This window comes from Aotus nancymaae, unplaced genomic scaffold (assembly GCF_030222135.1).
Source record: "Aotus nancymaae isolate 86718 unplaced genomic scaffold, 86718_ANA_hifiasm-v0.15.2.pri h1tg000036l, whole genome shotgun sequence".
NCBI classification, from domain to species: Eukaryota; Metazoa; Chordata; class Mammalia; order Primates; family Aotidae; genus Aotus; species Aotus nancymaae.
In genome coordinates, this window is record NW_026988450.1 from 72721242 (window position 1) to 72733531 (window position 12290).

General features: G+C 32.7%; 1 protein-coding gene across 1 annotated transcript in view; it reads right to left on the reverse strand.

Moving 5' to 3' along the window:
* Positions 1–1063: 1063 nt before the first annotated feature.
* TMEM65 (transmembrane protein 65) overlaps positions 1064–12290 on the reverse strand; it is a 60821-nt gene continuing 49594 nt past the window's right edge. Inside the window, exons 5-7 of the mRNA XM_012451609.2 lie at positions 11129–11171; positions 9097–9202; positions 1064–3722 (exon numbers count right to left, since the gene is read on the reverse strand). Coding sequence (XP_012307032.1) covers positions 3621–3722; positions 9097–9202; positions 11129–11171 — 251 coding nt within the window. The 3' untranslated portion in view covers positions 1064–3620. The remainder of the gene's footprint in view (positions 3723–9096; positions 9203–11128; positions 11172–12290) is intronic.

Consider the following 12290-nt stretch of genomic DNA (forward strand, 5'->3'; position numbering starts at 1 on the left):
CTTATAGATAAGAAAATGACTCTATGAATCTGGAGGTAAAAAGGAACCTAGGCAAAGAACACACATTATAAAGTCCATGCAACTGATGTCCCCACTGCCTAGCAGTTAAGAAAGCAGGCTTCATAAGTGAACAAAATAGGATTCCAGTCCACTTATTCATAGTGCTATCATTGGCAAACTAACCTCTTCATGCCTCAATTTAGCTACTAGAAAATAGAGATGATAATGATAATGGCCCCAACTTAATGTTGTCATTAAGCTGATTAAATGCAATAATGCATGTAATTACTAGCGAATAAAGCAACAAATAAGTGTTTAATAAAAGGTAGCTATTATTATTATTACTACTACTACTATCATCATCATCATCATCATCTCAGTCAGTATCCAAAGCCAATTTTTTAGTATTTCCCAAATAATTTATGGTAAGATAGGCTATCTAGTTTCTAAGTCCAGACAACTGAGAAAAAAAGCAGATTACAGAGATAAAACAGTTGCCAGAAGCAAGAGCAGAAAAAAGCATTGGAAAACTATAAAAACTAGATTCTTAAGGTACTCATTACCACACAATAATAATGTACATAAAGATAATGCTTAGCCACTAAGTAAAAGATTACATTATATTTAATATACTGTCTTAAGATGGTGAGAAATATGATTCTAAAATTAGAAAGATTTACTTTGAAATGGCTCATACAAACTTTTGGTATAAAAGATAAACTTCCATTACCTTCAAAATTTATGTTCTAGAGAAAAAGAATAAAGTAAATGAGACATTATTACATAAACAGCTTGGATATCTCTGCTGTAAATACCCATCAGTGTGACTTATGCTACTCTATCTAAAGCTTTTCTATGGGATCACTCATCACTTATACTCTGTAATGTATCTCAAGTGCAGATTCCAGGGAGGTGGTAAATTGTTGTCACTGTCTCAGTGACATTGCTGCCACCTTGTAACAAATCTGTATTCATTAATCCTGTTTGCTATAGTAACAGAATATACCAAGGCCCTCTGAGATTAGTAAGAAATCAAATTTCAAAATCAAAACCACATTCCAAATATCTTAAAAGATACTTTTTTGTTCAATTCCTTTGTAAAAACATTGGTCACCATTTAACATACATGGCAACAAAATGCACCCAATTTACATGCATCAACAAGTTAATAAATCATAATACATGGACAACATAAATTTCAAACAAACAGTACTAAAGTAGCTCATGTTGCATTTAACTATAGTTCTTGTGCTCCTAATAGAGAAGTAGCTAATATGAGAAACAAACAGTTCCAGTTTAAACCTGAATTAAAGTTCTTTGTGGCAAATAACATGAAGCAATGATCATATAAGTCATTATCTTAAAAAGAACCATTCTTCAGAAATCACTTCGTGCAAAGCACCATGCTAGTGTAGACTATGATCTTAAAAAACATATACCTTCAGTTAAAGACAAATGGTCTCCGTTTTTTGAAATTTAATTACCTGAATGATTCAAATTTTTATTATGCCTATAAATTAAAATCATCTTTCAATGTGAAGGCTATATATTTTGACACCTTAAGTAATTCTGCAGATGTTCCATTAAACCAATAATTCCCTAGGACTGGATTATTTTCAAGAGCAAAAAGAAAAAACAATAATCAAAAGCCCTTTCTAAACTCACAGGCAAGGTTTCTGATATGGGATTTAATTAATAAGAAGTCAAGCACCACATACATTTTTGGAAAACAGAATGGACTGCCATCAATATACAAGTTAGGGACAAAAGAAAGCACCTACACTTTACCTCCCCACTGCCCAAAATATAGGTACTCTAATCTTATGAATCTGAAATTTTACAAAGGATTTTTTATCTGGTTATCTGTGTGTGGTATTATATGGAAGATACAAAACAAAATTCTGTATAAGATCAGAAGTTCTAGAATTATGATTTGATTCAATAAGAATGTTATATTATTTGTGCATGTTATATACTTATTTTTAGATTATATGCTATATTTTTATGCTTTCTCCCCTCAAAGTCTATGATTAAAGGATAGCACTTATTCATTCTGAAGTGCATGAGAAAATTTACAACAAATTGCCTCATGAAAAAAAAAACTCCTCTTAAGAGTTCAAAGTAATTATGTATAAATAAAACCTCAAAATAAAATCGCTGTAAATCCTCTGCATCTATTTAGCAACACAAATAACTTAAATAGCCAAAACATTATTTTAAGTTTCTCTCCTCCGTGATGTATTTACACTGTTATAAAGTAAGAATGATTTTTTAGCATGTGTAACAGATTACATGCTAAAAAGTTTAAGGGTTCAGAAAACTAAAATTTATAATTCTTACATGGTTATTTAAGTCAGATATACAAAACTAGAAATAAGTAACTTCAACCTAAAATATTCTTTAAATACCACCAAAGAAGAAAAAAGAAAAACAGGGAGGAAGGATTTCCCTTCATGTAATTTTTGCGTAACTAGCAAAAAAGCAAAATATTAAATATCTAATTTTCACTTCAGAAGAAATTATTCATAAATAAAATTCACTAAGTAAGATATAATGAGATTAGGAGTATGAGTACGGAATATTCAGATTCATTCCATTCAGATGAGATGATGACATATTGGAGGAAGAAAAAGAAACCTTCCCAAATAATATAATTTGTATCTCATTAACCTTCCAAACATCATTTCAACTTCACCATTTATACCATAAACCTTCTTGACAGTTCCTATTTTCAACATTTTCTTTTTTAAAAAAACTTCAGCCTCTTAATTTTCAAGCATCATATTGAATCCCTTAGTTCAATCTAATTCCACAATCCCCATTTCAAAGACTCTAAAATAATCATTTTCTTCCCCTCAAAAGTCAGAACCCACCATGTAATTATTCAAAACTGGGAAACTAAAGGTTAAAAAAAAAATCAATTAAAAATAGTACACTTGTTAGTATACATGGTTATATGTAGCAGGGAGACCACATAATTGCTCTTTCTTCTTAACCTCTGGCTCTTAAAATAGTAAAGTCAGAAAATTAAAATAAGTGATATATACTTAAAATACTTAAAATTTGTATCCATATCCATTTTCAACAGATATGAGAGTTAAGAAAATGACTGAAATTATATGATTATAAATGTTTACTGCATAACAGTACAAAATTGGTGTTGCCAAAAAGAGGGTAAGAAAAATCTTTAACTGATATTAAACATCTTAAGTAATTTGGAAAAATCTCAAGATTGAAATATAACTACCAGGGAATAACAACCAAAAATGCTTTCATGCATGTACACATGTTAAGTAACAAATAGGCAAACCCCAAGTCAATACAGTACATCAATGACTGATACTTAAATAACATTATGAATATAAAAAGAAAAGATAAAATGTTGACTGCTGTTGATGAAAAAGCATTTCAACAATTTACACAAAATGATACTGAATGTTTTTTTTAAAAAGATGTCCTAAGAAGATCAAGCCACAATAAGTTAGTGTTTTCCATAATACATGCTAAATTATTTGATCCCATATCTATACTGTTACTGTCTTAATTCCTAAATGTTGTGACAGCATATTTAATAACCGAGGTACATTAGTTTACATCTTTTTATAGGTATTCTAAGAGGATTAACTTTTCGTTTCCAGTTTTTCATCTTCTTCACCTCCTCCAAAGAAAATCAAAGGAAACATTCCTAGAATGCAGCCAATAGTCACCCCAACAGCTTTGCCCTAAGGAAACAAAAGAGAACATTTTTGAAAAGTTACTTTATCTCTGATAACAAGAAGGCAGGAAAAAAATCTCACCAGCTATTCTCAATATATTTGGATTTGCTACCATTCACATACATTCCTTTTCAATATTTATCCCTGTATATATGTAGATATAATTATATCTAATTATATGTAGACATAATTATTATGTAAACATAGCTTTGTTTTCTTCCTCAATCTGTACCCCTGCATAGACCACACATTTTCTTAAAAACTCTTTTCCAAACTGCTGCATAAACTTAAAGACTTCTAAATTCCACTGAATTGACAGGTCTATATTCTACTCTTTACCGTAATAGCCACTGCTACTTCTTCAACATTGTAAGAGAAATAACCATGAGCATTTCTATGTATAGTTACCTTCCCAATGATTTATGTAAAAATCAAATAAAATTAGTATTTGTGCATCTTCATGAAGTATTGTCATGCTGTCCATCCTTGATAAAGCAGCACATACTTACATACCAATTTCAGTATATATAAATGTATACATAAATACCAATTTTCCTGCAACCTCTCCTACATTATAAAAATTTTATTTTATTTTTATTTTTTTTAGAGACAAGGTCTCCCTCTATCACCTAGGCTGGAGTGCAGTGGCATGATCATAGCCCACTGCAGCCTTGAACTCGGGCGCAAGTGATCTTCCTCACTCAGTCTCCCCAGTAACTAGAACTACAGACACATGCCACTATGCCTAGCTAATTTTTTATACTTTTATTTAATTATTTATTTTAGTAGAGCTAAGGTCTCACTATGTTGTCCAAGCTGACCTTGAACTCCTGGCTTCAAGAGATCCTCCCACCTTAGCCTCCCAAATGGGATTACAGGCTGCAGGAGCCACCACACCCAGATCATTATAAAAATTTAAAATTTTTATTTTTGTAAATGGTTTTCAAAAGTTGCATTCCTATGATGACTATCAAGTTTAAATACTTTTCAACTAAGTTTCATTTCCTCATACAAATATTTATTGAGAAGCTACAATGTGTCAAACTCTGTACTGGGTGTACCACAGAGATGGACTAGTCTTATGCAGTCTGTCTCTCTCCTTCAGGAACTTCTAGTTAGGTACATAGAGAAAGACAAAGTAAGTTCTATCAAACATTACAGATACTATGATAGCCACATAAGCTTTAACCATGAATGAAATGTTTTCTCTTATACATTGTCTATTTAGCTATCACATCTTACAGTTTTTCTAACAAATTTTAATAGTAGACTAATGTTTTGACAATAGCTTGCATAAAAATTTTTCAACTCTGTTATTTTGATGGTTTTGGTGGTGCTAGTGGTATCAGTTGTATAATCAATGCTTGATATTAATAATCAAAACTATTATTTTCATTATGCCAAAACTTTAAAAGGTATCACTCATGCAGTTTTAACAAGCAGAAATTTTCTTCATTCCACATGCTGATAAAGTTAATCCCAGCTTCTTGTTTTTTGACTTTAACATATTTACTCATTTGAATATATGCAGAGAGAAATCATTATATTCTATTTTAGACTCCTGCCTTTCTCATGTACAACCATTGCTAATAGGCCCCACTTTCATTTCTCACCCATTGTGTTAGAATTTCTGTTTACTATAGTTCACAGCAACCAAGGCTTTCCTTACCCCTCACTTTAGGAATACCAATCAGCAATTTCTGACCCAATTATCTCAAGAGATATAACATCAATAGGGTGGAGAGGAAGGAAAAAAGTGATATACTTTTCTTACTCCCCGATCCGGAACCTGAAACAAATCTTTCCATTGTAAAAAACAGTTATTCAAACATTATAACTATGTCTTATGATACTCTAGGCCCCATAGTGAACTACACTGGGGCTAATCATAGAACTTGAGTCCATCTGTAATACTGTTTTAGAAGAAAATATTTTTTGATTCAAACAACCAAATTACAAGTGGATTTTTAAAATACACCTATGTCGACTGGAACCTGCATATGTACTTGTATATATACTATTATGGGTAAATTTCCAAGTTAGCGTATGTTATGAGTAGATGGTTGATCACTAACTTCAAATACTTTAGGCTGTATAGAATCAAAATGTTATGTTACAGGGTAAAAGATTTGATTCTAATATAAAACAAGCAGAGTCAACAACTAAGGAAGAGAATCACTGTTGCCATATACTGATGAGGGGTTTATCATACACACACACACACAAACACACATGCACACACTCAATATACTAATATTAGTTTAGTACTTTAGATGTTTCTGCCATAGGGAAGAGAAAATGAACCTACTTTTAATATAGAAAGAAAACAATTATTATGCCCCAGGAAAATAAACTTCTCCTAATCCCAACTTTAATGCTAAAATTTTAAGACAAATTGTTAGAATATTAGAATATCCTTATTCCCTCAAAACTCCAGCTTGTATCAGGGGCTAGTCTCACTTTACTTACAAACTACAAGATATGGACACATGTAAACTAAAAGAAAAAGCTCAAAATTAACATTCTACTTTCTTAAGAGACTTTTCAACCTTTATAAAGTAAAATACAACAAGCAAATAGGTCCTCATTTTGTTTCTCCACACTCTTCCTACATTTTGATTGAAAACCAAACACTTCCCTAGTGTAGTTGTGATCCTTTTACTACTCATATTTTAAAGGGTAGTAATTATTGCAGATTTAAAGTGGTTAGTAATGAATTTAATTCTATATTACCTATTTGCATGTTTTTATACTCCGTATATTTTGCATGTAAAAATTGTTTACTTCCAAAACATTTAATATCTTCATTAAAATAAATTCCATCTAACTTAAATACATTGATTTTATATTTTATTCTTCTTAACCTCCCATCAATGTTTCAATCCATCGTCATTTGATTTTTCTTACATCAGTCCACAGAAATTGCTCAGAAACGATTATCAATGAGCAACCACATACCAAATCCAAAAACAAACAAACAAAAATTATCAGAAATCTTACTTGATTTCTTTACATTAAGAGGAATTGATTACCATTCATTGCTTCTTAAAACTTATTCCTTGAAAGCTCCCATAAGACCATGAGCTCTTAGGTATTTTCTAGGGTTCTTTAATTCTGCACATTCTCTCTGGAACAACAGTTCTCCAACTTTAATGTACAGCGGAATTAACACACAAATTGCTGGGTTCTGTCTCCGGAATTTTTCATGCAGACAGATTTTAAGGTGGCCCCCATGATACCTTCCTTCCTTCTGGTATTTAAGTCTTTGCATAATCTCCTCCCCTTGAGCATGGGTAGGATGCTCTAACTTGCTCTGAATAATAGGAAAGGTGATGGGATGCTACTCCTGTGATTATATTACATTACATAGGGCTCCATCTTGCCATCTTCCCAGCAGACTCATTCTCTTTCTGCCTTGCTGGCTCTGAAGATGCAGGCTGACATGTTGTGAGAGGGTCTATAGAAAGGACCACATGACAAGGAACTGCAGGTGATCAACAGATCGGGGTGTCCAATCTTTTGGCTTCCCTGGGTCACAATGGAAAAGAAGAATTTTCTTGGGCCACACATAAAATACATTAACACTAACGATAGCTGAAAAGCTTAAAAAAAAAAAAAAAATCCCAGAAAAATCTCATAATGTTTTAAAAAAGTTTACCAATTTGTGGTAAACTTTTGAGTTACCAAAAGCGGGTTGCACAAGCTTCCTCTAGATGGAGGGAGGCCTCTAGGAGATGAGAGTGCAATAATAAGCCAGAAGTTGGGTCCCTCACAGTCACAAGGGAATTAACTTTGCCAAAAACCTGGGTGCGCCTGGCAGTGGATCCATCACCACTTGAGCTTCTAGACAGGAACCAGGTCCTAGCTGGACATGATTGCACACTTCCGGAGGACCCTTATAAGCTATTCTTAATCTGACCCACAGAAAATGAGAGATAACAAATATGTGTTTTTAAGTTGATGAATTTAGAATAATTTTTACATAACAATAGACAGGTCTAAGATGAAGACTGATTATTTGCATTTCTAAGAAGTTAAGGTAATGCTGATCCTGCTGATGCTGGCACCATATTTTGAGAACCAGTCTCCTATAAAATCTCATCTTCTTCCATGGTTTTAACTATCACCTCCCTTTTCAGTGAGGCCTACAGTGACTCTCCTATTGAATATTGCAGTCTGCTTCCATCCTAGCACTCCAAGCCTCTTTTACCTCCCTCTGCTTTCTCTTTTTATTCCCATAACACATGCAAACTTCTAATATGCTAAATATTTTTATTTATCATATTGTTTATTGTCTGTCTCCCCACTGCTTGAATGTAAGATCTACCAAAAATAAGATCTTATTTTGTTAACCAATAGAGTCAAAACTCCTACATCTCTACCTGGCATATAATACGTAAACAATAAGAATTTGCTGAATGAATGAGTGACAATACCCATTATCACTAACTTGGACTTATCTAAACTCTTGACTTTAACCCAAATGCCTACTAAGTTGTCACCACTCAAATGTCCTACTAGTATCTCAAATTCAATGTGTCGAAAATAGAACTGATTATCTTCCCTTACAAGCTTATTCCTCCTCCTTTTTTTCTTGATTTTATTGATGGGATCATGATCCATCCAGTTTCCCTCTTATTTAAAACTTCCCTGGCTCTCCATCACTTAGGTAAGCTCAAGCTCCTTAGCATTCATAAACAACGCCTTTCCTGTCTGATCGATGCTTACTTCTCCAATGTTGTTTGCTGCTGCTGGTACCTACAGCTACTAATATAATATTCCTGAAATATGTTATTGTATTTACCTAAATATACCCTTTTTTATCATGCTTTTCTACTTGCTAGTCAGTATACTTGGAATTTCTCTTATTCATCTAGTAAATGTCTCATCAATAATTCAAAAATCAGCTTAGATCTAATAATCACCAAGAAATCTCCCCACCAAAAGAAGTTTCTCCCCACAGTGTTAATTCACTTGACTCTATCATTGTTATATCTTGCACATAATTCTATTACTGCATGTCATACTAAATTATAATTTGTTTACATGTTTAGTTTTCCACCTAAACAAGTTCCTCAAGGATAACCATAATTTTTCATTTTATTATTCATTTTATGTTCTTTAGTCCCCAACCTTTAAGAGATACCCCTCAATACTAAGTGAATTGCATAAATATTTTTTAAAAATTAAGTATACCTACAAAAAATAAGGAGTTAATAACATAAATTACTGTTCTTCTGAAAACTGCCAAGGCCTGGAAAATTTTTGTTAAAAACTCCATTCAAACCAATTTTAGTCTCAAATTTCTCAAGGGCCTGAACTATACCGTATCTTGCTCTGGCTACCCAATTCATTATCATAAACCATGTAAATTACTTACCAAATGTGTACTAAGACGTGTTTGCCACATGTCAACTTGCTTTGGTGTGAGATCAGGAATTGACAGGCCTAACCTAGAAGCCAATGCTTCAACGTAGCCTGCAAGTCTTTGAAGAAACAAGACAATATGGTATATGAGTTTTGTTTCAATTAAGCCTTTATAAAAGCAAAAAAAAAAAAAAAAGACATGAGGACAGAATATAGGTTTTTAAAAAGACATGCAAATATCCTCATATAGTAAAAAACTAATTACTATAAGTCGAAACAAGATAATTTTACGTTTGCGCTTGGTACTCTAGAAATGACATAAACAGCCTTTACAACTTTCAATTTTTATTGTAGGTAAATATATTGTTTAAAAAAATTTTCTTATTAACATATTTAATACAAAGGAAAATTAATTGACTTAGAGCAATTATTCTCTAGTATTATTTTTAAAAACAATTCAAGGTATATAACAATTTTATACAGATATTTAGAATTTCTGCAATTATTTCAAATGCAAAGCAAAGTACTTTAACATATGACGCAAATTAGTAACTTATCAGACAGCAAAAGTTTCCAAAATTCCTCAGATTTGTAAACTAATAAAAACACCCTAGAACTTTCAGGCCAATCTCAAGTATTTTATCAATTCTGAGTTGCCATCATTTATTGGATACACTCTTACTTTATGAACTGTAAGAAAGAAAAAAATTGCCAATTAAACTATGCATACTACCAACAATAAGATGGATCCTGATATCAAACATGTTAAGAATATGTATCTGAGAATGCATAAAATGTGACATTTGTTATTTAATGATACCCCCAAAAAAGAGAGAAGAGAAATAGTTTTTAAATACAAAGACTCCCAGAAAAATCTTCATCTCTAAACAAAAATAATTGTTTTATGATGCAATATACAACTAAATGGCTTTAAAATTCTTCGATCATTTGGTTCTATTAAATATATCAGAAAGCTATACAATGACTATAATATTCTCATTATTTAATGTTGAAAACTGGGAAATAGAATGTTTAAGAGGTGATGTCATGATATATTTATGCCAGGAATTCCAAGAATATAAAATTCTTGCCATGGTCTTAAAGCAAAGAAACTTCATTTTTAACTGTGGCTTTGGCCTCAAACTCCAGTGCAGAAGTCTAATATAAAAGGTTAAGGTTAGATCACTTATAAAGCTGCTTTGCCTAGATTATAGGGCTAAGTAAACTTCTACTAAGAAAAAAATTCAACTCTAAAATTCTAACACTCAAATGAGCCAGGGAAAGAAGAAACAAAGTCAAAGACAGAGCAAGAGAGGGCATATTTATCATAATAATGTCCACTTAGTCTAATTTATACTCCCCCAGCCTTCCCCAAGCTCAGGAAGCAGCTCAGGCCATCTGCCACTTGGAACAAGAATGTAAAGAGAGAAAGCTGGTCTTTTCTAAGTAGATGTCCTCATTTTGTTTCATTAGTCCTGCCACATGAAGTAAAAAGAGCAAAAAACAGCCAAGCCCATATATGCTTTGGCCATTACTTCCTTTGAAAAATCCCCTTTTGGAAAATAAGTCTAGTCGGTATCCTCAAATTTGAGCCATATCCCTTCTCTTTGGATTGTGTGGGAGCAGGGTGAGGTGGAATAATGAGAGAAGTTCTTGCTTTTAATCCTGTCTTACCCTTGGAGATCTCTATAAAATACATATAAATACTTCAGTAAACACAAGTTCCATTTTGCTTATATTACAGTAGATTTAGAATAAACTTTTGCATACATCAGAACCACTCATGAAAATTACCAAACACAAATGCTAGGGCTCCCTCTCCAGAGATACTAATAATGTATAACTGAGATATCACCCAGGCATCTACATTTGATGGACACCAAAGATTTAGTATTATTAGTTTAGAAAAAGTAAATTTGAAATTTTAGTTCTAGAACACAAAGAAAAATTAAATATCCCTTTTTTATGCTTCTCAATTAAAGAAGAGTAGGGAATAGAAAGACAGTAGGTACAGAAGACACAAATGAAGAAGTGAATGTACCTACCCAAGTCCAGCTAAATCTGACACAAGATTTCCCAAAGCAGCAGCTAAAAATTTGAAAAATTAACAAATAAATCATTACATAAAAGAATAATTATAGTACATCACTATGTAATCAATAAGCACTGATCTTGGAAGAGCTGCACATTTCTCAAACTGCAGCAACTATATCCAAAGTCACTCATTGGACAGCTCTTATTCTGAAGGTTTTGAAATATAACACAATTTTGAAATGATAATAGTCTACCTCCATTAACTAGTAGTTTTTTTTTCTGTTATGGCAGCCAATTTCTATTTTGATATCAATATTAATTGTACAATATTTTGTAGAATCTTTCATGTAATATTTAAAGGAATTGGTAAAGTTGCATGTAGAGCTATGAAATTCAAGAAAGTCAAGGAGAAAAAATTCTTTTTTTCATTAATTCATTTACCTAATGCTTTCTACAATAAATACAACATAGAACTGTTCCCAAATTCTACCTCCATGAAGAATACAGTGGTAAATAGGACAGAGGAGACAGATGTTTAATCCTGTATTTCCTTCTTTGATTTTTCTACCCAGCTCAAAAAAAAAAAAAATCTACCCAACTGAAAAATAAACTAAAAAAAAAAAATAAGTAATAGGCCGGGCGCAGTGGCTCACGCCTGTAATCCCAGCACTTTGGGAGGCCGAGGCAGGTGGATCATGAGGTCAGGCGTTTGAGACCAGCCTGGCCAACATGGCGAAACCCCGTCTCTACTAAAAATACAAACATTAGCTGGGCGTGGTGGTGGGCGCCTGTAGTCTCAGCTACTCAGGAGGCTGAAGCAAAAAAATCACTTGAGCCGGGGAGTCGGGGGCCCAGGAGTGAGCCAAGATCGTGCTACTGTACGCCAGCCTGGGCAACAGAGCGAAGACTCCGTCTCATGAATAAATAATAGCGGCAAAGGGTAGAAATGTTTAGGAGTAACACTGAATTGCCAGAAAAACTTGTCTTAGCGAAATCAGTATAACAGAGTACTGTTATCCAATAACTAATAATATAAAGTACCTAAAATTTTCAGAAAAAATGCAACATATACAAAACTAAGAATTAGAAGAATAGGATGAAGAAAATTAACAGACATCTCAATGAGTAAACTCATTCAAATAAATTGCCCTCTTCTAAACCTACTGAAATGTT